Source organism: Pan troglodytes, chromosome 2, assembly GCF_028858775.2.
Source record: "Pan troglodytes isolate AG18354 chromosome 2, NHGRI_mPanTro3-v2.0_pri, whole genome shotgun sequence".
In the NCBI taxonomy this organism is placed as follows: Eukaryota; Metazoa; Chordata; class Mammalia; order Primates; family Hominidae; genus Pan; species Pan troglodytes.
Window position 1 is genome coordinate 112,375,556 of NC_086015.1, and position 26,694 is coordinate 112,402,249.

Below are 26,694 nucleotides of genomic sequence, written 5' to 3' on the forward strand. Positions count from 1 at the left end.
AGAAACTTGGCTTCCAGTTTCAGCTGTAGTGAAGAATTCTGGGCAAGTCACTAATCCTTTCTTAGCCTCTCTATTTTCTTCTCTGAGAAATGGGGAAAGTTCATAGGCCTTTTATAAAAATGGAATGAGCATATATAATTGCAAAGTAAGAGAAAGTTACTACTATGTTTCCAGCCCAAGTTCTAGTTACACATTGTTCATTCAAATGCTGTCTGTTGGTAATGGCCTTGCTGACAATTGGCAAATAACTACTGACAAGAAACCGTATCTTCTGTAAATATAGACAATGACACTTTTCACCCCATTACTCTGTCCCGCTACTCATAGACTATTCCCTAACAAATAATTATACTTGTCATCACTTTAATACACTTATTTTAAGTGATTCTATCCAAGTCCAATGGCACATATGTCAGGGGTTTTGCCTAGCAATAATGTATTTTGAAGCATATTCTCAAGGTATAGATGGCCCATCCTACCATTTTGAATCAAAGAACTGAGCAAGTTCATCAGAATAATTTCTTCCCCCTCCCTGGGAATCATCATATCTACATCACCGTTAAGGAACTCCGATGAAGGAAGTGCCAAATCTCAATTAACTGCCCTTTTAATCAATTTTTGCTTTACATCTCCCCTAAATTTCTTGCTGCCACTTTAAGCATATTTTTGTCACAATCTTTTCAGTGAAAATAAAACACAGATGGTTAATATCATGTCAGTATATTTAAAGAATCAAGGACTTAAGAAAATTATAAATATAAGAAAATTTTTTTGCATTTTAGACCTTTAAGGTCCATCAGTTTTCTGTCAACATGGCTAAATTTATCTAGCCACTCATCACAAGTGGCACTGTTCTTATGTGTAAAAGAGACAGAATTAAATCAATAAGATCTTGTATTTGATAGCACAAGGTGACTACAATCAGCAATAGCTTATTAGACATTTTATAACTAAAAGTATTATTTGAAATGTTCTAACACAAAGAAATGATAAATGCTTGAAGTGATGAATACCTCTATTTACCCCGATGTGATTATTACATACTATATGCCTTATCAAAATATCTCATATACTCACAAATATATATACATATCATGTACTCATACAAATTAAAAATTAAATTTTTAAAGAGAGACAGAATTAATACAGCTTTGAAACCAATTTTACAATGCTCTGAGATGGTACTGTTACTTTTCAGAAGGGGGTGAGTCTGTGCCAATGCAGGGACAACAGTAAGTTGAAGGTAAGGGAAACTGCAGAGGACAGCTTCCCAGTTCCGTAGGTCTGAGAGTGCCCAAGACTGGTCTAAGAAATCCTATGGATAGGGTTACATCTGGGAAGTAGCCTAAATTCTGGGATCAAGGGCCTCTAGTGACCAGGGACTTTCAGCAGATTGTCCTAACTATGGGGCTTAGCTGGATCCAGAGAAGATGCATAAAGATCCTATAATTATACCACATTCCAGTGTATGGGAAGCTTAGTTAAAGGGAGGTTATGTAATTTCTGAGATTTCACAGCTAATAGAACCAGGAGTCAAACCCAGGCAGTCTGTCTCCAGAGTCTGAACTCTAAATACAATCCTAGACTATATGAAAGTTCTTAGTTCATGGTAAGTTCATATGATTAACTATTCTTAATATTGAAACTAAGCCAACACTTTGTTCCTAATTTGGGAGATATTTAAGTCCGAAGTTGGGGATGAACGCAGGTTAGGAAACAGAAGATCTTGGCCAGTGGCTTCATACATAGGTTTCTTAGCCTGGATTTGGGTTTTAATTCTCATTTTTCCAAAATAAAGAAGAATAGATCAGTGTTTTATAATCACGGTCCCTGGAGCTCTAGCCTTTCTGCAGAGTAGGGAACAGAAATAAAAAGTGGATACCTTTGGTTTCCAGCCTCTAATTCAATCAGGACAGTTTTGCATTTATCTACTTTATTTTTGGGTTCTGTGACAAGTTTTTATTTGGGAAAAACAAGGTTGCATTGCAAAACAAGAAAGGGATACGAAAAAACCTGGGCCATGAGAAATCTAAGACCCTTTGCCACCTCTGACATTTTTCTTCAGTCTCTAAATATAAATAACCTGAGGACTCTAGATGAAAGGGGTTTTAGCAGCAGTTTCCAAATGTTTTCTTTTTCTTTTATCTTTTTGCTCTTCTTTTTCAGAGCTAGATAAAAAAATAACCAAACAGGAGTTATTACCCTAATGTCTATATTAAAAATATTGATTCACGTATCCAGCTCAAAGGACTTAGAACAGACTGCATGGAAAAGCAATGCTTGACTTAGGGGTGCCTTTGTTAAAGGGGAATACTAACCATTTTCCCTATGGGGGAAAATATTAGTCTAAAAGGGCTTGTAATAACATTGACATCCTTCAATATTTAATCAGTCTTTTTCCTGTTTTAGTCTGAACTTTTTCCTCCAAGAGTGTAAAGCAATGAAATCAATATACGATTTAAGCAGAAAAAGCATATGGTCTAACAGTTTAATGCCCCTGGAGACACTCTCTGAGTAACACTCCTGTACAATAAGGACATATGTTGTATGAAAATGAACTGGAAGGAAGAACTCTTAAGTACCAGGTTGTGGTCTCCCATGGGTGGAAGTGCAGAGCTGCTCACCCCAACGTCTTCAGAGAGTTACACCCAGATCTCTATTACTTGATGGAAAAGCACACCAATGAAATAATCTTTGCACAGGTAGCAGGGCATTAGAAAGAATTTGAAGAGATACCAGATACTAAGCTAAAATCTATATTATAGATTGACATTTTCAAGGTTCATACATATGAACTTCAGAAATTAAAAATGAATAAAGAATTTTAGAAAATAATCAAAAATACCTGTTTTCCAAGCGGTTGGGATTATTAGCACAAATCCAAATGTCAAAAAATTCTTTTTCCTGATAATTAGTAGAGGAAGGCAAGACTCTCCATTTAAGACAAAGATCTGACAATCAAAACAAAATGACACAGAAAAGAGATCAGAAATGAATCTATCATAGTAAGATGTCAGTTTGCACATACCAAAAGTATGAGGTATCTCTCAATCCAAAGACAACTGAATCCTTCATCATATACCATTATTCTTGATGACACATCTATTCTAGGGTTCTATGAGCTACTTCAAGACCCCACCAACAAGTTATTATTATTATTGTCTCAGTTCCCTCCAGTTAATTTCTGCTACTTTCAGCCAAAAGTACCTTAAATAATACATCCACTTCACCTCTTCTAAAACCAAATTAATAATTTCAGTGACTTGACTCTCCCATTTTCTCTGACCTACTACCCATCTGCTGACAATACCACTTTCTGTCTCCAACTACATGATTAACGTAAGAAGGAAAACCATGGTCTCAACTAGTATAAAATTAAACTGAAAGAAAGAAAGAAGGAAAGCAAGAAAGAAGGAAGGAAGGAAGGAAGGAAGGAAGGAAGGAAGGAAGGAAGGAAGGAAGGAAGGAAGGAAGGAAGGGAAGTTAGTTTTTTGAACCATATACACATTTTCTTCTGTACTTTCTTCTGTTCTTATTCCCCTCTCCAGTCTATAGTTTCTGATTTCTTCACCCACTTTCCAAAACAGTCCTTCCTTGCCTTTAGGACGAAGGCACACTTCCCTCTCCAGGCTACACTTAGATTTAATCCTGAATTCCCTCCAGACACACTGCTAACGGCTCGTAGGTTAACATTTGTCCCTTTCATCTAAGGCAGAGAGAGTCAGTACACACAAAGGTTAAGAACTTGAACAGCTCCACCTCTTACCACCTCTATGATCTTGGACAAATTATTTAACTTCTTATATTTCAGTATCATTATCTATTAAAAGATTAATATTATATTAGTACTTATGTAAAAGTTACTGAGAATGAAATGACATCCTCCTCCTCATCATCATCATAAAAACCAACACTGCTAGACACTATCCTTAGCACTTAGTAAACTTTATTAATTCACATTATTCTTAAAACTCTATAATGTAGCTACAAGTACTAATCTCATTTCATAAAAGGAGAAACTGAGACTTAAAGAAGTTAAACAATTTGCCCAATTTCGTATAGCTCTTGGGTACTGGAGATTGGATTCTAACAGTACCTGGTACAAATCAAAATCACAGTAACTGTTATCCATTATTATTAGCATGTGACAGGCTGTCACATACTGTCATCAATTTCCTCAATTATACCTTCTAAGTAACTGTCATGTATGATTCTTTTAACTCTCACTGCCACACCTTCATTCAGACATTTATAATTCGTCACCTGGATCCTAGATTACAACAAAAGTGTCCTGTTCTAGCCCTTCACCAAGTCATCCTTCACTGAGCTGCCAGAACAACTTTAACTACAAGTTACCTCTGACCAGTCAAGTCTTCCTTGGAATACTCCTAGGCAAAAGGCTGGGGAGGTGCTCCCCGAGAGCTGTATAAATACTTCTACAGAGTTTTACACACTATAGGCTGCTTTTTTGTTTGCTCGTCTGTTTTTCTCTACTGAGCTGTTAGTTACAGATATTAGAGACTGTCTTTAACTCCCTGCCCCTTTGTGTAGTGGCTAGAAAACATATCAGTAAGTGCTGAATGTAATTATCCTCCTATGGAAAAAATTCCAATACCTCCTGCTTGCTTATCAAAGTAAAACCTTATCCTGACATTCAAGAATCTCTAACATCTTTACCCAACCTAATACTTTTGTCTTATTATTTATTCATTGTTCAGTGATTCAGTTGTCAGTCACTAAATTCCTATTATGTATTAAATAGTGTTACATATTAAAAATAGAAAGATGGCTCTTTCTATTACTCTTTCACAAACATTTTAGCTGAAGTGTACACCTGATATTAACTCACATTTCTCTACTCTTCATCTCTGCCTATCAAAATTCTATTTTAATTAATTAATTAATTTTTTTGAGACAGGGACTCACCGTGTTGCCCAGGGTGGAGTGCAGAGGCACAATCACAGCTCACCACAGCCTCAACCTCCCAGGCTCAAGCAATCCTCCCACTTCAGCCTCTCAAGTAGCTGCGACCACAGGTGTGCACTACCATGCCTGGCTAATTTTTGTATTCTTTGTAGGGGTGGGGTTTTGCCATGTTGCATAGGCTGGTATCGAACTCCTGAGCTCAAGCAATCTACCCATCTCAGCCTCCCAAAGTGCTAGGATTATAGGCATGAGCCACCATGCCTGGCCTGAAACTATTTTAAAGACTATCACAAATGCTACTCCATCATAGAATCTTGCCTCTACTCCCCCATCCTTTTCTTTGAACCCTCAAATAATTATTTGTCTCTATTATATCACTTACCTTATTTTTCCCTGTATTACAATTATTTTCACACTTATAACTTTCTTCTAGACTGTAAACTCCTGGAAAGCAAGATGTCTTACCTTTGTCTCCCTCATCCCTCATTTCTTAACACAATGACTTGCATATTTAAGAACCCTTCATATTTGGTAATTAGAATGGACTTCAACACTCACCACATTGTATGATGAATGGGATACCCATGGCTTGTCTTCTTTGATATTGAATAGAATTTAAAGGTTTCTCCACGTCGATGTCATTCTGGTATCCAAATTCATTGCAAAACAATGTTAAATTTCTATTATCTTTAAAAAAAAAAAAAGCAGGCAAAGAACAATGAAAAAAATCATTAAAATCAAAACAATTGGCAAAGGGAAGTTTGTATATACAATATGATCTCAACTGTGTAAGTATTAATACATATACAGAAATAAGAGATTAAAATATCAATATTGGTTGTCTCTGAATAGTGATATGATGAGTGAAAACTATTTTCTGCTTTAGTCTTTTTACATTTTCCAAATTATATGCAGTAAATCTGCAACATCTTTATAATAAAAATAAAGACAATAGCATGTATTTTAAAAGTTATGTGTTTATGCAATAAAACATATTGACATTTAAAGCATTGTTCTTAAGCATTCCCAGGAAACACTGTACTGATTAAACTTTAAAGGGCACTCTTAAAATTATTGATATAAATATTTATCTTTCTTATCTCACAGACAGAGGTGGGGTTTTTTATCTTTATTTTATCTCTGGTTCCTTTTCTCTCCAGTCTTTATTGTTTATGCACTATCCTATCCCCAAATTGTGTATTTCCTCCTTGCTTGGAAACACCACTCATCAAGGAGGACTGTTAGAGAGTCGTTTTGTTCTTATTCTTTGATCCAGCAATATACTGTTAGGAATTATCCTTACACACATACATAAGTTGCCATGTATATTATAGCATTGCTCGACTAGTAAAAAGTTGGAGATAATGTAAAAGCATATGAATAAAGAACTGACAAATTCTGTTCCCCAAAAATGGAACAGTGGGAAACCTTTAAAACGGAGGAAGTAGAGCTAAATGTAGTGTTGCATCAAGATCTCCAAGTTATAGTTTTAATTTTTTAAAAATATATATATATCAAAGAGTATCCCTAGTGTAATCATTTTATGTAATGTATGAAAAGCCTGTCCATATAAAATTGGGATGCACATTTTCCTGAATGGATACAAAAGAAAGTTTTAATAGTGGATATCTTTAGAGCAGAAAGAGAGGTGGAGAGGAAGGCAAGGGAAAATACTTTTACTTTTCACTTTTTATTTTTCTTAGCACTTTGAATATCTGTACATGTGCATATAAAATTTAAAGAAAAAAAAAAGAATCCATGTTTGACTGTTTTGTCCAATATGATAACCACTAACCATGGTACCAGCCTTACAACAACCTTAACATACGGCTATGTAATCCATGAAAAATGCAAATAAATGACCTAACACCTTATTATTCCTGTTAAAATTTTGGCTCAGGGTGCTATGGGGCTTAGAGATCAGCAGAGAAAGAACTCAGCTTTCAAAAGGGTCTTCACAGTTGGGCTGGGCTAAGCAGACCTCACAAATTCCCAGGTCTGCCCTCTTGTCTCTTTACAAAATCCCCAGCTGCTCTTGCTCCAAATTTTCCTTTGGATTTGGCTTTTGGGGCTTTTAATTCAGACTTTCAGTTTCTTCTCTTGGCCCAGTATTTGGTTTTTGTGGAGAATCAAGCAATTCCATCTTAAATACTAATCTGCCGTGTTGACTTATGATTAACCCGTTCTGGAAATGCCTCTAAAATTTCTACTTTATCTACTGTTACTGTAAATCCTTCCCTTAGGTCAAAACAACCCTTGACCATAAAACCTGGAATTAGGTAGATTCACATTGCATTCTTACAATTCACTGAGGGGTTGACTTCAATTGTCCTACACATTCTTTCCCTATGGTTTTTAAGTCCTGGGTCTGGGGGTTAATGGCACAGGGATCCACCATTCTTATCTCACCACAGCCTAAGACATAGCTTTTGTTCCTAAGACCCTATTAAATGTTTCTTTCTAAGAAACTGGATTTGTCAGCCTCTTTCTTCGGCCTCTCAGCTTCCTTAGCCTTTGAGGGTAGCGTCACATGGACTTGTTAACAGTAGAACTGTCTTGGTTCATCTCATACTCTTCTTCTCTCTACACCAGATTCTGATGTACTACTCCCTGGTATCTAGAAGGGTTGATGAGGTTTTGCTTCTCTGATTTCTTTCTGTGTGTGTGTGTGTTTTTAATTATACTTTAAGTTCTAGGGTACATGTGCACAACGTGCAGGTTTGTTACGTAGGCATACATGTGCCATGTTGGTTTGCTGCACCCATCAACTCGTCATTTACATTAGGTATTTCTCCTAATGCTGTCTCTCTCCCAGCTCCCCCACCCCCTGACAGGCCATGGTGTGTGATGTTCCCCTCCCTGTGTCCAAGTGTTCTCATTGTTCAATTCCCACCTATGAGTGAGAACATGAGGTGTTTGGTTTTCTGTCCTTGTTATAGTTTGCTCGGAATGATAGTTTCTGGCTTCATCCATGTCCCTGCAAAGGACATGAACTCATCCTTTTTTATGGCAGCATAGTATTCCATGGTGTATATGCGCCACATTTTCTTTATCTAGTCTATCATTGATAGACATTTGGGTTGGTTCCAAGTCTTTGCTATTGTGAATAGCTCCTCAATAAACATACGTGTGCATGTGTCTTTATAGCAGCATGATTTCTAATCCTTTGGGTATATACCCAGTAATGGGATTGCTGGGTCAAATGGTATTTCTAGCCCTAGATCCTTGAGGAATTGCCACACTGTCTTCCACAATGGTTGAACTAATTTACACTCCCACCAACAGTGTAAAAGCATTCCTATTTCTCCACATCCTCTCCAGTGTGTGTTGTTTCATGACTTTTTAATGATCACCATTATAACTGGCGTGAGATGGTATCTCACTGTGGTTCTGATTTGCATTTCTCTGATGAGCAGTGACGATGAGCATTTTTTCATGTGTCTGTTGGCTGCATAAATGTCTTCTTTTGAGAAATATCTGTTCATATCCTTTGCCCACTTGTTGATGGGTGTTTTTTTTTTTTGTAAATTTGTTTAAATTCTTTGTAGATTCTGATATTAGTCCTTTGCCAGATGGGTAGATTGCAAACATTTTCTCCCATTCTGCAGGTTGCCTGTTCACTCTGATGGTAGTTTCTTTTGCTGTGCTGAAGCTCTTCAGTTTAATTAGATCCCATTTGTCTATTTTGGCTTTTGTTGCCATTGCTTTTTGTGTTTTAGTCATGAAGCCTTTGTCCATGCCTATGTCCTGAATGGTATTGCCTAGGTTTTCTTCTAGGGTTTTTATGGTTTTAGGTCTTACATTTAAGTCTTTAATCCATCTTGAGTTAATTTTTGTAAAGGTGTAAGGAAGGGATCCAGTTTCGGCTTTCTTCATATGGCTAGCCAGTTTTCCCAGCACTATTTATTAAATAGGGAATCCTTTCCCCATTTCTTGTTTTTGTCAGGTTTGTCAAAGACCAGATGGTTGCAGATGTGTGGTGTTATTTCTGAGGACTCTGTTCTGTTCCATTGGTCTATATACCTGTTTTGGTACCAGTACCATGCTGTTTTGGTTACTGTAGCCTTGTAGTATAGTTTGAAGTCAGGTAGTGCGATGCCTCCAGCTTTGTTCTTTTTGCTTAGGATTGTCTTGGCTATACAGGCTCTTTTTCGGTTAAGACAGAGTCTCACTCCTTCATGCAGGCTGAAGTGCAGTGGTGTGATCTTGGCTCACTGCAACCTCTGCCTCCTGGGTTCAAGCAATTCTCATGACTCAGCCTCCTGAATAGCTGGGATTACAGGTGTGCACCATAGTGCCTGGCTAATTTTTGTATTTTTAGTAGAGATGGACTTCACCATGTTGGCCAGGTTGGTCTTGAACTCCTGACCTGAAGTGATCCACCTGCCTCAGCCTCCCAAAGTGCTAGGATTACAGGCGTGAGCCACCATGCCCCGCCTGCTTCTCTGATTTCTACATTAACTATTTAGTATTTACTATATCAAAGCAGAGGGTGCTGTAGATTAAAAGAAACATGGATTTGAGTGCTGGCTCTGTTACATATTAGTTGTATAGTTGTGGGCAAGCCACTAAACTTTCTCATCTATCAAGTGAGTGACTGCAGTAACCTGCCTTGCAAATTTATCACAAAGAATAAATGTGAAGGCACACTAAAAACTATAAAACTTGGAGGATTCTGGGAAGAAGATAGAGCAGGAAGCATCAGAAGTCTGTTTCACCACCTAGACAAAAACTGCACTGGCAGAATCTCATGTAACTATTTGGGAACTCTGGAGTCTACTGAAGGCTTACAACTTTCAGGGGAAGGGATGGATATTAAATTGCAGTTAATTTCCGTCATTTCAGCTCTCAGCCAGTAGTAGCTACCCATCCTACACTCCATGTTCCTGGAAGATCTTTCACACAGCTTGCTGAAATTAGGGTGGGGAGAAAAAAAGACCCTGTCCTCCAAATAATGGGGACTCCTGCTCTGATCACTGATTACTGGCTATGATCACAGAAGTATAGATGAAGAGGTGAAGGCCATTTTTGTTATGCCTCTCCCTCATGGTTGCAAGTCCCTCCCCTTCTAGCTGGAGTGAATTCCAGGAGATTTAAGGGACTGGTGTCTTTTTTTACCTCCTTTCCTTTATCTCCTTTTCACCTTATGGAAACCAGACATTGAAGACTAGTGCATCCAAAAGCTGCTACATGTAGAGAGGAAATTAAGAAGTCACTGCACGTGTCCAGGCAAAGGCACAGGCTCAGGCTCAGAAAAACCCAAGAAAACCTTAAGTGTATAGCTCGGGGTGATCTGCACAGAGAGAGCCTACAACAATTTAAACAACAACAACAAAAAAAAACAGTAAGTCTTAGAGAAGGAAGAGACTCTGATTTCCGGAAATACAACACTGTTAGATTCAAATGTCCAGTTTTCGGCAAAAAAAAAATCACAAGTCATACATAGAAACAGGAAAGTATGGCACATTCCAAGCAAAAGAATGAACCAACAGAAATTGTGCCTGAAAAACACCTGATGGCAGATCTACTAGACAAAGACCTTAAAATGACTGTCTCAAAGACACTCAAAGAACTGAAAGAAGAAAGAAAGAAAGGAAGGAAGGAAGGAAGGAAGGAAGGAAGGAAGGAAGGAAGGAAGGAAGAAAAAAGAAGGCCAGGCACAGTGGCTCATGCCTGTAATCCCAGCACTGTGGGAAGCTGAGGCAGGTGGATTACCTGGGGTCAGGAGTTTGAGATCAGCCTGATCAACATGGTGAAACCCCGTCTCTACTAAAAATACAAAAATTAGCCAGGTGTGGTTGCACACACCTGTAATCCCAACTACCTGGCTGGCTGAGGCATGAGAATCTCTTGAAACTGGGAGGCAGAGGTTGCAGTGAGCACAGATTGTGCCACTGCACTCCAGACTGGCTGACAGAGTAAAACTCTGTCTCAGAAAAAAAAAAAAGAAAGAAAGAAAGAAATGTGAAAAAGTCAAGAAAATGATGTATGAACAAAATGTAAATATCATAAAGAAATATAGAACTTAAAAAGAAAATAAAAAGAAATTATGGAGCTGAAAAAATACTATAACTGAAATTTAAAAATCACTAGAGGGATACAGAGTCAGATTTGAGAAAGCAGAAGAGAAGAGCCACCAGGTGTGGTGGCTCACGCCTGTAATCCCAGCACTTTGGGAGGCCAAGGTGGGTGGATCACAAGGTCAAGAGATCAAGACCATCCTGGCCAACATGGTGAAACCCCGTCTCTACTAAAAATACAAAAAAATAGCCAGGCGTGGTGGTGGGTGCCTGTAGTCCCAGCTACTCAGGAGGCTGAAGCAGGAAAATGGCGTGAATCTGGGAGGCAGAGCTTGCAGTGAGCCGAGATCATGCCACTGCACTCCAGCCTGGGCGACAGACAAAGACTCCATCTCAAAAAAAAAGAAAAAAAAAGAGAAAGCAGAAGAGAAAATCTGAACACAGAAGTGAACTTTAATACAGAATAATGAAAACTAAGTCTAATGAACAACAACAAAAAAATATTGAATAAAAGTGGCCAGGCACAGTGGCTCACACCTGTAATTCTAGCACTTTGGGAGGCCAAGGTGGGCGGATCACCTGAGGTCAGGAGTTCAAAACCAGCCTGGCCAACATGGTAAACCCCGTCTCTACTAAAAATGCAAAAAAATTAGGCCGGTCGCCATGGCTCAAGCCTGTAATCCCAGCACTTTCGGAGGCCAAGGAGGGCGGATCATGAGGTCAAGAGATCAAGACCATCCTGGCTAACATGGTGAAACCACGTCTCTACTAAAAATACAAAAGTTAGCTGGGTGTGGTGGCGCATACCTGTAATCCCAGCAACTCAGGAGGCTGAGGCAGGAGAACTACTTGAACCAGAAGGCAGAGGTTGCAATGAGCTGAGATCGTGCCATTGCACTCCAGCCTGGTGACAGAGTAAGACTCTATCTCAAAGCATGAGAATTGCTTGAACCCAGGAGGTAGAGGTTGCAGTGAGCTGAGACTGTGCCACTACACTCCAGCCTGGGCAACAGAGTGAGACTCCATCTCAAAAAAAAAAAAAAAATTGAATAAAAGTGAACAGAGCCTAAGAACTAGACATCATCAAGTAAGCCATTATACACCTTATGGAAACCCTAGAAGAAATGAGAGAAAGAAAGGGAGAGACTATTCAAATAAACTGCAATGAGATACCACTTTATACTCATTAGAATCCTACTCATTAGGATTAGGATTATTTTGTGGGAAAGAACCCAGTCGGTGGGAAGTAAAATGGTGTGGCCACTGTGGAAAAGAATATGGTAGTTCCTCAAAAAATTAAAAATAGTATTACCATGTGATCTGGCAATTCCACTGCTGGGTATATACACAAAAGAACTTAAAGCAGGGTCTCAATTTTCAAAAGAAGACATATAAGTGGCCAACACATATATATTTTTTAAATGCTCCATTTGACTAAGCACCCGGGAAATACAAATTAAAACCACAGGGAGATATCACCTCATACCTGTTAGAATGACTATTACCAAAGACATGAAAGGTAAGTGTTGGCAAGGATGCGGATAGAAACAAACCCTAACACTGGTGGCAAGAATATGAATTAGTGTAGCCATTATGAAAAATAATATGGAGTTTCCTTCAAAAATTAAAAATAGAACTACTGTATGATCCAGCATGTCCTCTTCTGTATATTTATCCAAAGGAAATGAAATCAGTATGTTAAAGAGATACCTGCACACCCATATTCATTGCAGCACTATTTATAAATAGCTAAGATATGGGATCAATCTACATGTCCATCAATAGATAGAGGGTTTCAGAACATGTGGTACCTATACAATGGAATACTATTTAGCCTTTTAAAAGAAGGAAATGTCATTTGCAAAGCCATGAATGAACCTGGTGAACATTACGTTAAGTGAAATAAGCCAGGCACTGAAAGACAAATACTGTATATTTCATTTATATGTTAAATCTTAAAAAGTCAAACTCATAGAAGCACAGAGTAGAATGATGGTTACCAGAGGCTGGGGGAGGGGGTTGGGGAGATGTTGGTAAAAGGATACACAATTTTAGTTAGGCAGGATAAATAAGTTCAGAAGATCTATTGTACATCATTGTGACTATAATTAATAACAATATGTTATGTACTTGAAAATTGCTTTTAAAAAACACAGGGCCTTGAAGAGAAATGTGTATACCCATCTTCATAGTAACATTATTCACAATAGCTAAAACATGGAAGCAACTCAAGTGTCTATCCACAGATGAATGGATAAGCAAAATGTGTGGGGTGTGTGTGTGTATAACAGAATATTATTCAGCCTTAAAAATGAAGGGAATTTGACATATGCTATAACATGGATGAACATTGAGGACATTATGCTAAGTGAAATAAGCCAGTCACAAAAGGATAAATACTGTATTGTTCCACTTACATGAGGTACTTAGAGTAGTCAAAATCATAGAGACAGAAAGTAGAATGGTGGTTGTCAGAGGATGGAAAAGCAGGGAATTGGGAGCTATTGTTTCATGGGTATAGCATTTTAGTTGTGCAAGATGAAAAGAGTTTTAGAGATGGATGGTGGTGACAGTTGTACAGCATTTAAGTGTCCTTAACGTTACTCAACTGTACACTTAAAAGTGGTTAAGATGGTAAATTTCATGTTATATGTATTTCATCATAATGAAAAAAAAAGAAAAAAAACACAAAAGAGCCCTGCAGAAATTTAAGTTTGCTGTTGTCACGTATTTTTCCTCTTTAAAAGTTACTTCTCCATGAGCACTGCACTTTTCCAAAGGAGGAAGTGTGCTTTATAATTCTGCATGTCTTCAACTTGTAGGTCGGCATCCTGCACCTAACAAGCCCTCAACCAACGTTGCTGCTATTCTTGACAAAATGCCTCATTAATATGTTGTCTGAAATAAAATGAAAGTGGAATAATGTCTCTTCCAAAAAACATTAACCAAAATATTTCTATCCACCTATAAAAAGAGCCATGCAGATAACCCCAAATTCATTAACTCCAAAATTATAAATTATTTTAACATCCTCAGGATAGGTTGATTAAAAAATTCAGTTTACTACTACAAAGAGTAGATGGCTGAAAGCACACAGCTAATTTTCAAAATTATAAAAGAGTACATATCTTAAGACTTTTGTATGAAGAACCAATAAGTTCATTAAATTAATAGGATAATCTGGGATTAATGCACACAGAATTAAATTCTCAATTTCTAGAAGAAGTATCTGTGAGAAAAAAACTGAAAGGTTAATTTACTGCCAGCTATGTATGGAATACTTTATTCAGTAGATTCCTAATATTTAAATTAATCTAATGAATTGTTCAGGAGCCTCTTTAAACCAAGCACCCGGGAAACAAAAAAAGGGAAATACTTGTAATCCCAGCACTTTGGGAGGCTGAGGCGGGCAGATCGCGAGGTCAGGAGATCCAGACCATCCTGGCTAACACAGTGAAACCCCATCTCTACTAAAAATTAAAAAAATTAGCCAGGCATGGTGGCGGGCACCTGTAGTCCCAGCTACTTGGGAGGTTGAGGCAAGAGAATGGCGTGAACCCAGGAGGCAGAGCTTGCAGTGAGCCGAGATCGTGCCACTGCACTCCAGCCTGGGCAACAGAGCGAGACTCCACCTCAAAAAAAAAAAAAAGGAAATACTGCAATAATTTACTGAAAATTTGCCAAAAACCAGTAACTACAAGAGCAGCTGACACATATTTTGCCTCTTAAAAATAAGAGAAATGTGTGGGGCACGGTGGCTCATGCCTGTAATCCCAGCACTTTGGGAAGCTGAGGTGAGCGGATCATTCAAGGTCAGGAGTTCAAGACCAGCCTGACCAACATGGTGAAACTCCATCTCTACTAAAACACAAAAAATTAGCCAGGTGTAGTGGCGGGCATCTGTAATCCCAGCTACTTGGGAGGCTGAGGCAGGAGAATTGCTTGAACCCAGGAGGTGGAGGTTGCAGTGAGCCGAGATCATGCCACTGCACTCCAGCCTAGGCAACAGAGTGAGACTCTGTCTCAAAAAAAAAAAAAAAAAAAAGAAATACAACATCCTCTTAGATGTCAGTTTTGTATCTGTTCATAGAACATACAATGACATTCAGGGAATCAGCCTAGGAGAGACTCAATCAAATTCAATAGTAAACTACCACAGCAAAGCTTTGATGGTCTCCATCAAAATAAGGAGGCCTGAAACAGTTTATAAACTCAAAGCACCAGAAAAATGGTATACCTGGAGAACGTTAAATCCGTTCCCGCTTTCAGGTGGTTCTGCATCTAAATAGATGATTATATTCTAAAGATCTCCTGAGATCGACATTTCATACCTTTTCTCAGGGAACAGTTAAATCACTCTTCCTCCTCTGTTGAATACTGTCCTGTTTGTCATTACCCCTCTCATTTAAAGCTAATGTAACAGCCAGGCATCAGACCCTTCCTAATCTGGTCCAAGGTGGGATCACTTATCATCTTTGTTCTTAATGAAAGCTCTGGATTAGGGATGGCAAACTGGTTTCAATTGATAATGTCAACTCCAATCAGTTCGTAATGATGCCTGGTACATTCTTGAGAAGAACCATGAGGCCAACTGCCGTTTATCAGGAAGAATTGCCATGATGATTTAGTGTGTGGTGCAAGGGTAATTGAGGCCTATTTGCTATCCCTGTTTGTTTTTCACTTCCCAAGGTGGTCTACTTGAAGTGAAAAAAAGCAAGGCAAGATATATTCAGTGGTGGTGAAGATGCTACAGTCCTTCTTCCCTTTCTCTTGGCTCCTGGGTATGGTGGCATGCGGTTGTGCTAGTCTCATGTTATGAGTCCAGTCAGTGGCAAAAGTTATGTGGCAGCTGCTGTCAGAACATTTTCACTTCTCCACTCTACTGTAAGCACAGTACGCTCCCCTGCAAAACTCCAGTAGTCTGCAGCTGGCCCAATTCACTCCAAATGTCAACTTCCTCATTTGACATGGCCATGTAACATCATTTTCTCTAGTTCCGTATCACTGGTTACCCACCTTCTTAAGTGTGAGGACCTCCGTATGCTGCAAGAAACTTTTAGAACCCCCACCCTCAACCTAAGAAAATATATGATGACAAAAAATAAACAAATTATGAATTTAATAACACTTTGAGTAATTTTATATTTTACTACCCACAACTACATCTCTATACATATAAAAATCTATAGCATATAGATGTATGAGGCATAACGCCATCTTAGACAATTATTTGTAGACTTAGGAATTCATGGACTCCCTGGTATACTCTGAGATCCCCTAGGGCATTTTGGCTCCCAGTTGGGAACCACATGATGCTGTGCATGGAGACTAGAAGGGAGAGGGCTACAGGCCTCATTACGGCAAATCTTCAAAAACAACACTGGGGAAAATTATGTTTCTCCTGGTTCTTTCTTCAAGAAGAAATAATTTTGACCTTCTTTTTTTAGGTTATATTTTTATTTAGTCATTGTCACTGCTCTCCTTTGGATATATTCCAGTTTCCCTCTAAAATGTGGAAATCAAAACTAGACATAAAAATCAAATCTAAAGTGTATTCCTAAGGAATTCTGTGTTATCATGGGCAATAGCCTAGTCAGCTCTGTATGTGTCCCCAATACCTGGGTTAGACTACCTTTCTACTAGAACTCTCCTTACTCAAGATATACATGAAGCCTACTGACTAAACTAATGCTCCTAAAAGCCTAAAGACCCATATTTGATTTTTATTAATACAATGTAAGCTTAATTCTGTCTACATTATTTTATTTTTAATGGATTAGAGGAATATTTTAAAATAAACTTTATTGCGTGTATTTAAATTATACGACATGTGTTATAGGATACATACAGATAGTAAAAGGGTTACTAGAGTGAAATAAATTAATATATCCATCTCACACAGCTACCCATTTTTCTTGTTTTTGTAGCAAGAGCAGCTAAAACCTACTCAGTTAAGTCCCACATACAGTACTTTCTTTTTCTTCAAAGATGCATTGTGAGCTGCTTTATTATAGTGAAATGAACCATTTAGCAAACTGTGAACTTCATAAGCAAGTGTTTAAAACATGATTTTCAAAGACATTCCTTACCATTGTGTTTAAAGCCATAATGCAAAGAGTTTACATGTACACGTTTAAAAGATGAATCTCAGCATGTTACTTCAAAGATGCACTGTGAGCTGCTTTATTACAGGGAAGTGAACGTTTACCAAACCACAAACTCCCATACACAGTACAACTGTATTACCTACAGTCCTCATATTGTACATTAGGTTTCTGATTGCAGTTTTAAATTCAGAGTCATTAAATATAACTTACTCTTCTTAAGCAGGCTGATGAGGAGAGTTTTGAGGTCTTCCTTTAGGTATGGCAGGGAAAAATCAAACTATAAGAATCAAATTTTATTGAATTCCAGAAAGAATAAGGGTCCTAAACTTTTTAGTATTTTATTTGCAATACGGGTGAGATCCTCGGAGATATTTTAGCAAAAAACTTCATTGTAGATGTAAAAAATGTCATTATCATGATAATACAGGTACAATCAGAAAGAAAAAGAAGCATAAGTGCTGTCAATGGTAGTAATTTCAATTACCAGCTGAAAGCAATGTAAATGAATTAAATCTAAGAATGTGTTTTTTTTTTCCAACAGTCAATTTGATGAACTCCTGAACCATCTTTTTATTTGCTGGGAGCTGACATGAAGTAATTATTTTAAACAGAGTACATATTTATGTCATGTAAATCAATTAGGCAAAATGTCTACATCATATTTTAATCTTTTAATTGTCTCTTACTCTTTTCACATCAAGCTTTTATCCAAAGCAATTTTTTAGCAGTATAGAGTTCAGTTGCTTCTGTTAAACAGTAAAAATACCAACAAGGGTAACCAAGTAGTAGATGAAAGACAGTTTTTCCTTATAGGAGTATTAGAGCTGATGAAGAAAACATAATAGAATGAGAATATAATTTTTTGAACTCCTAAGGAATCTAAGCATTGATCATTAACTGCTAATATCATTAAAAGAGAGACAATCAGCCTCACAATGGAAGAACACACGACCACCTATGAAACATCTTGACAAAAAAGCCACATCTGAATGGGCAAGCTGCTAGTCTACCAATTTAAATAAAAATGAACACAATGGAAGAACCTGTTGAACTACTCCTAGTAATGCAGTGAGCAAAATCTAGACTGTGTGATAACTATAAGACAACCAATCTGGTTTTCTTACAAATAAACTTAAGGAAGAACAGAGAGGAGGGGAGTGGAAGAGGGAGAGAATGTGAGAGAGCGATAGAGAAAGAACCTTGCAGTTTATGACAGGAGATAATTAGAAATATGAACAACAGACTGGATATTTTATTATATTAAGAAGGTAATAACTTTTAGGTAATGATATTTGTACTGTGGTTTTTAAACAGTACTTACTTTTAGAAATGAATGCTAAAATACTTAGGGATATAATTATACAGGGTCTGAGACTGCCTTCATAATCCAGTTGTGGGGGAATAGTTGGGCTACAGATGAAACCAGTTCACCTACAAGTTGATCACTGAGGCTGGCTGATGGGTTTATAGAGTTTCATTATAATATTCTCTTTAATTCTAATTTTGAAATCTCCCATATGTATTAGTTTGCTAGGGCTGCCGTGAAAAAATACCACAGATTGGGCGGCTTAAACAACAGAAGTTTATTTATTTTCTCACTATTCTGGAGGCTGGAAGCCCAAGATCAAGGTATTGGCAGGCTTGGTTTCTTCTGAGGCTTCCCTACTTTGCTTACAGATGGTCACCTTCTCCCTGTGTCCTCACATGTTTTTTTCTTTGTGTGCACCTATCCCTGGTATGTCTCTTTGTGTCTGAATTTCCTCTTCTTATGAGGACACTAGTCAGACTGCATTAGGGCCCACCCGAACAACTCCATTTTAAATTAACTATTTCTTAAAGGCCCTATCTCCAAATACAGCCTGAGCTACTGGGAGCTAGGGCTTCAACTTATGAATTTGAAAGGAATACAATTCAGCCTATAACACCATAATAAATTTAAAAATAATATAAAATATAATATTGATAATATTTTTAAGTAAAACGGGTACATACATAAAATCTTTAACTTCAAAAACTGAATTAAAAAGATATGAACTGTTTCTCAGACTACATCTTCAAATAAACTTGTCTCATATTCTCACCTTTTAATATTTGCCTCCTCACTCGACGTGTATCCTTAGCAAAGTTGTTATATTCATTTTCCTGGTAGTCCCTTTCTGAGATCTTAGAGACTAAATTGCATCATATGGAAAACAAAATTCTGTTGTGAGCAACTAGCTATATCCAGGTACTACAGCATTGTCTATGTTTTAAAGAAAATATTCATGTAACAAATTTTATTTCTCACTTTCAAAATTATGCACAAACTGGGTAATTGACAAGGGTTAGGTGATAGCATAATCAGGAAAACATGTCCCAAGGTACCCACTTTTACTCAGTGGAGATCATTGATAGAAGGCCAGGGTCTGATTTTCCTGTCCTATGCAACAGGGTTTACATGAAGTCATAGAGAAAATACTAGCCAGACTTTACGTAAATCTGGGAATATAACACATTAGTTAGAAGTTAGCATTAGATTCCAAAAAAAGGTAATTACAACCTGAAAGAATGAGGCTTAATAAGGCGATAAACTTTACTAGGGATAAATGTATGATTCTACACTAGGGCTCAAAACCACTTACTGGAAAGAATAAGAAAAGAGAGGTATGGCTTTACAGAACACATATTAATATTTTTGTTAAAAACTTTAATGGTAAGGGGGACACTGAGGGTCAATAATGTGTTTACTGAGAGTTCACATATTATTAGGTGTACCAATAAGATTCCAACAACTCAAAAGAAAGATGAGGATCCCATTTCAGTCAAGGCTGTTCAGGTTTCATCTGGCACATTTTGTTTCTAGATGATACACTTTAAAATACAATACTAGGACGGTAAATATATTTAATACCATGTCAAATGAAGAATAATTACTATTCTTGAACTTGGAAGTGTTAGTCAAGATTAAACAAAGACTGAAGAGAGACATAATCTTGTCTTCAAATACCTGGGGGGCTGCCATTTGGAAAAGCTTTAGGCCTATCCTCCTGGGGCCCAAGCAGGAAGAACTCAGGAGACCCAGCTAACCCCTCCCCAACCTTTAGGAATATCACTTCCTCAGGGAGGCCTTCCCTGGCCTACAGACTGTGGGCTCCTGGCCACTGGCTTCTGCAGTTTTCATTCTTCTCTGTTGGGCACTAATCCTATTTCTAATTGTCAAATCGTGTTAGCCTGTGTCTTAGTCCATTCAGTTGCTTTTAACAAAATACTATAGACTAAGTGGCTTATAAATAACACATTTATTTCTCACAGTTTTGGAGACTGGGAAGTCCGAGATCAAGGCACGGCCAGATTCTGAGTCTGGTGAGGGCTTGCTTCCTGGTTCTTAGATGGCTGTCTCTCACTTGGATGGCTGTCTCTCTTGAACATCACATGGAGAAGGGGATGAGGGGTCTCTCTTGGACCTCCTTTATAAATACACTAATGCCAATCACGAAGGCTCTGCTCTCATGACCTCATCACCCCCGTAAAGTCCCAGTTGCTAATACCATCATCCTGGGGGTCAGATTTTCAACACATGAATTTGCAGGGGAGACATAAACATTCAGACCATAGCACCACCCTAGACTGTAAGTTCTCAGAGAAGACAGACCATGTCTGATTTGTTGGTCCTAGAACACTTGTGCCTAGCATAGTTGAATGAAAGAACCCATGAGATATGGATTTGGATTTAATACGAAGATTTATGTATTTTTTAATAGTGTTGTGCAAATTCATGGGCTGCCTCAAGAGGGAGCAGTTTTCCTTTCACGGGTGGCCTGCATTCAGTCTTAAAACGGCAGTGAGAGTGAGCGGATTAAAGGTGACTAGGCTAAATGAATTTTACCCTCTTTGCCAACTGAAGAACTATGATTTGAATTCCTCTGGGAAACATCAGCTCAATTCTGATCCATTTTGGAAAAGTTTAATAATAAATTTTTCATAATTGCTCCTGTTCAAACCCAAATTTCATTTGTTTCTCCCCACTTTTTATTTCTCCTTCTCTCCCTACTCCCCAAAGCTGATGATTAATATTTCTATTTTATTGTAAGGATGTATAAAGCTTCAGAAAACATAGTAGCAGACAGTGAGGTGAGGTCAGACTTAGAGACAAGGAAAATATTTCTGAGATTGTTAGCATCAGCTGGGCCAAAAGTAAATGTAGATTTGACAAATGACACAAAGTCATTACCTCTCCATTTCTCTTTTTGCTGATTCGATTTTTACAAGGACCCAATTTTCCCTAAAAACACATCAGACTTTCAGCAAATATTAAGACTGCATCTTTTATTTACAAGGCAAAAAAATCTACCTAAATACTTTTCATTAAAACTGTGTGCCCTGTAATACTGGTTTTCAGATAGTCAAAATTATATAACTTTGGTTATTCCTGTGGGAGTTAATGAGCAAAGACCTTGAAGGTCAATCTCCTTACAAATTACTAAAACTACCAATTCTGACCTTGATTACTTGATTTAGTTTGATAATGAAGTTTGAGGATGAAGTGAAATATATATGAACAAATACACATGCCTGCTATCCTTCCTCTACTCTCTACCTTCCTTCTAGAGGAACATCTTTTGTGACAGTATCCTCTAGCCCTCTATCAATTCATAGATAACTATGGAATCGTTAAAACAATATGTTATCAAACAATAATAATAAAAACAAATATATTTATTTCAAACCCTATTATATCTGTTGAAAAGGTTAAGAAACAGGTAGATAGAAACAATTAGGTAGAAGGTGAGAAACAATTAGATAAGGACAGGGAATTAGGTAAGGAGTGGGGGCTAGCAAATGATACCCTGTAGTTGGGAGTACAACTGTTAGGAGGGTACCCACACACCAAGCAAAGGGGCTTCGAGAGAGCTCCACCCACAAAGAGGACTGAGTATGACTCTCCTAAGTGTGACCTAGATGGAAATAATTTTTATGACCTTTAAGTCTAATGCCTACCTCTTTCTGAAGACTTAATTCTTTCTTCTAAGGATGAAGACAAGGAAGGGATTACAGTGAAGACAAGAGGAGTATGGGGAGGTTCATGATTTTCAAATGCTTAATGTTTTCCTTTTGTACCATGTCATACTAGCAGTTAAAGACCAGAGAGTAGATGTTTGAGTTAAACCTCACTATGTTTATGTTGATATTTATATCTTACACGTTTTCTACAGCTTTAAGCAAACCCTGCCAAACAATGTAATGATTCTCATGTTTAGCATAACTTCATACATGTCTCTGAAAAAAAAATACATGTGAAAAAAGATATGCCTATCCCAGGAAAAATTACATAGGTATATTCTTCAGAGCAGTGCTTCTCAAATTTGATTGTGAATATAAATCACCTGGAGATCTTGTAAAAATGCAGATTTTAATTCAGTGGGTCTCAGGTGGGGCCTGGGATTCTGCATTTCTAACAAGTTCCAGGTGATGTTGATAATATTAGTGCACAGAACACACTCTGAGTATGTTTTAGACCATGACATGAAAACTCAGCTTCGGCAGGAAATCTGTCCCCTCAACCTCATTCCCCCTTTCATAATTTCCCACTGAGTTCCTACGCTTTTCCGTTTTGCTGGTGAGAAAGTTTTAGGTACGGCAGGATGGATACAAATGGAAAGAAAATATTCTAAAATTACAACTTCAAGTGAAGATTTTAAGTTGACTCAAGGGTAGAGACATATTTTTAATGTACATGAATTACATATACTTCACCCAAATCATTGAATACATGATATCCTATTTCTTGACATAAATGGAGCCCTATGTCTGCCTAATTTAAAAGTAAGTTTATTTACAGATGACCTATAGAATGGGAGAAAATATTCACAAACTATTCCTCTGACAAAGATCTAATACCCAGAATCTATAAGGAACTTAAAGAAATCAACAAGCAAAAGATAACCCCATTAAAAAGTGAGCAAAGAACACAAACAGATACTTCTCAGAAGAAGACATACATGCAGCCAACAAACATGAAAAAAAATGGTCCACATCACAAATCACCAGAGAAATGCAAATCAAAACCACAATGAAATACCATCTCACACCAGTCAGAATGGCTTTTGTTATAAATTAAAAAAAAAAAAAAATGTTGGTCAGGCTGTGGAGAGAAAGGGACACTTACACAATGTTGGTGGGAATGTAAATTTGTCTCGCCACTATGGAAACCAGTCTGGAGATTTCTTTAAAAACTAAGATTTCAACTACCATTCAACCCAGCAATCCTATTACTGGGTATATACTCAAAGGAAACTCAGTTGTTCTACCGAAAGGACACATGCACCCACATGTATGTTCATTACAGTGTTATTTCCAATAGCAAAGACACGGAATCAACCCAGGTGTCCAACAACAGTGGACTGGATAAAGAAAATGTGGCACACATATGCCATGGAATACTACACAGCCATAAAAAAGAATGAAATTGTGTCCTTTGCAGCAACATGGATGCAGCTAGAGGCCGTTATCCTAAGCAAACTAATGCAGAAAAAAAAAACCAAATACCACATATTCTCACTTATAAGTGGGAGCTAAACACTGGGTAAACATGAACATAAAGATGGAAACAATAGACACTGAGGAATATAAAAGAGGAGAGGAAGGGAGACAAGGGCTGAAAAACTACCTATTGGGTACTATGCTCAATACCAGGGTGACAAGTTTAGTCATATCCCAAACCTCAGCATCACAAAATATACCTCTGTAACAACCTTGCACATGTACACCTTGATTCTAAAATATATGTTGAAAAACAAAAAGAAGTTTAATTAATACACAGCACATAATCTCATTGTTCAGGTGTCTCTGAGGAGTGAGGTGATCTAAATAAATCACATTTTTCAGATAACTAAAGTTTATCTTTTTAAGTTTCCAGATGTATTTATTTTAGAAATTTTTAATTGAAATCTTTCTGGAATTAACATACTCAAGAATTTTTAACTATGCAAAACAAAGTCTAACATATCTGCCCAGGCGTGGTGGCTCAGGCCTGTAATCCCAGCACTTTGGGAGGCCGAGGAGGGTGGATCACGAGGTCAGGAGTTCAAGACCAGCCTGGCCAAGATGGTAAAACTCTGTCTCTACTAAAAATACAAAAATTAGCCGGGCGTGGTGGCAGGTGCCTGTAATCCCAGCCACTCGGGAGGCTGAGGCAGAGAACTGCTTGAACCAGGGAGATAGAGGTTGCAGTGAGCCGAGATTGCATCACTGCACTCCAGCCTGGGCAACAGAACAAGACTCCATCTCAAAAAAAAAAAAAAAAAAAAAAAAAGTTTAACATATCTACAATTACCCAGGGTCAGTAGTTTTTACTCCATGGTATGACATAACAACATTATAAGAGCTACTAAGGTCTGCATGGGACTATGTGCTCTCACACAGTGGAGTCCCAGTGCCCAGAGCAGGGTTTCTCAGTCTATTTGGAGCAATCTTCTGCTTCCTTCCTCCATGGTCAGCTGCCACCTTACTCTGTTCTCTGATTGCCATTCCCTTGCAATTTCTAATCTGCTGCTTTGTTTTTCACGATAGTCTGGGAAAGATTCTGAAATGGGCTCCCTTCTCACTCCTGTTTTTAAAGCAGGAGCTCCCTGTCAGAGTTTTCAGTTGCTGGTAATCTGAATTCAGATAATCATGTCAGCTTAAAGAAATCACAGAAAGTAATCCCTCTGTAAGTATCTCCTACTATGACTATTGAATACTCACTGATGCCGGTGTCCTTACAGTACTGGACCAAGTACTGTCCCATGACTTTTAGTAGATGATTATACTCTTGGACATTGAGAAATTCCTGTTTATTATGGGATGGTTCCATGACCTCCAAGGGTATATTAACAATTCCAACCACGCCTGCACCAAGTCTGAGAAAATATATGCATATTTAAATTTTGAAAATTTGGCTAAAGAAAAAAATCAAATATATTCTGGTCATTTGAAATCATTTTTTTTTTCAAAAATAAATTCATTCTGTTGATCTGGACCATGTCAAAGTTTAACAAGTTAGCTAATTATGTTATCATAAGTCTGTGGTGATCCCAACATGTTTGGTCCCATAATAAAAAAATCACTTTAGCACAATGTTACTGAGTTAATACGACTCGTTCTACAAATCTATCGCCTTACATGGAGAGTGAGGGTGGGTGGGAAGGCAAGGCCTTTTGACATTAAAAACCATGGTGCCTTACTGCAATAAAGGGTATAATCTTCTAAATGACAGTGGCCAGAGAACCCCTTTCTTTCTCTGCATTTCATCTATCAGATTGGATTTCTCCTCTTCATTGCAGAGGTCCTTGGGGTGCTCAGTGAATTCTATGAAGGAATCACAGAGTTGGCTTATCCATGAGGATCTCACTGTAAATCTGGTTGGTGACATAACCTGCTTTGGCAAAGAGCATACAATTGTCTAAGCCTTTAGGGCTCCCCACTGCCTTTTGCACGGCACATGTGTCAAAGCCTCACAATTTGGGGTCCCTGCCTATCGTGTTTTCTTACCACTTCACTCTTCCACCTTGCTTTCCTTTCACTATTCATTCTCTAAGTCTAAATTTGGGCTTCATTCTTCTAGAAGGCCTAAATTGACTTCTCCAGTTTGCTTTACTGCCCCTCCTAAATGCTCTTTTTGCACTGGATGCTCACCTCTAACATAACATTCATTCATTCATTCAAGCTCAGCACCAAGCCCTGTTCCAGGAACTAAGAATATGGTGAGAACCAGAAATACAGGTTCCCCCTGGCTTTGAAGTTTCTCTTTTACAGAAGGGTGGCAGGCATGAAGCTAATAAACAGATAAATATACAAGATCATTTCAGATGGTGATAAGTGGGGTTAGGAACATAATGCAGGTGCTGTGATATGTGAAGAGTGACAGGTGGTGGGGAAGGAAATGGACCAGTTTTAATTAGACAGTAAAGGAAGACCTTCCTGTGGAGAATACTTCAGGCTCATGGCTGAATGGCATGTTAGGGCCAGCAGTAAGAAAATCTGAGAACAGAAGATTCAAGGCCAAGGAAATGGCATGTCCCAAGGTCTCAATGCAGAAGTGAGCTTAGGAGGTCTGAGAAACAGGAAATGCAGAGAGGGTAGGGTATTAGTAGGGGGTGAGGTCCCACAGCCAATCAGAGGCCAGATAACTGGAAGCCCATGGCAAGCAGTTCTATTCTGAGTGCACTGGGATTTAAGCAAGAAATCCAACTAATCTAGGTTTTATTTATTTATTTATTTTTTGAGACAGAGTCTCGCTCTGTCACCCAGGCTGGAGTGCAGTGGCACAATCTCGGCTCACTGCAAGCTCTGCCTCCCGGGTTCATGCCATTCTCCTGCCTCAGCCTCCCGAGTAGCTGAGACCACAGGTGCCCGCCACCACACCTGGCTAATTTTCTGTATTTCTAGTAGAGACGGGGTTTCACCGTGCTAGCCAGGATGGTCTTGATCTTCTGACCTCGTGATCCGCCCACCTCGGGCTCCCAATGTGCTGGGATTACAGGTGTGAGCCACCGAGCCCAGCCATAATCTAGGTTTTATAAGATCATTCTTGTTATTTTCATACAATATAAAAAATATGCATTTATATGGTTGTCCTTTTCACTGGACTATACATTCCTTAGCAAAAGGAGCATTTATCAGCA

At 38.2% G+C, this 26,694-nt stretch overlaps 1 protein-coding gene across 7 annotated transcripts in view; it reads right to left on the reverse strand.

Annotated features, from left to right (window-relative positions):
- MORC1 (MORC family CW-type zinc finger 1) overlaps positions 1 to 26,694 on the reverse strand; it is a 159,803-nt gene that overhangs the window by 71,550 nt on the left and 61,559 nt on the right. For 4 of the 7 annotated variants that reach the window (XM_016941616.4, XM_009446106.5, XM_063806955.1 and 1 more), the window contains 4 exons: positions 24,776 to 24,930; positions 19,135 to 19,224; positions 5,485 to 5,613; positions 2,846 to 2,951 (listed from right to left, as the gene is read on the reverse strand). In XM_016941616.4, coding sequence (XP_016797105.1) covers positions 2,846 to 2,951; positions 5,485 to 5,613; positions 19,135 to 19,224; positions 24,776 to 24,930 — 480 coding nt within the window. The remainder of the gene's footprint in view (positions 1 to 2,845; positions 2,952 to 5,484; positions 5,614 to 19,134; positions 19,225 to 24,775; positions 24,931 to 26,694) is intronic. The other 3 variants (XM_526261.8, XM_054680866.2, XM_063806956.1) reach the window with 1 other exon arrangement.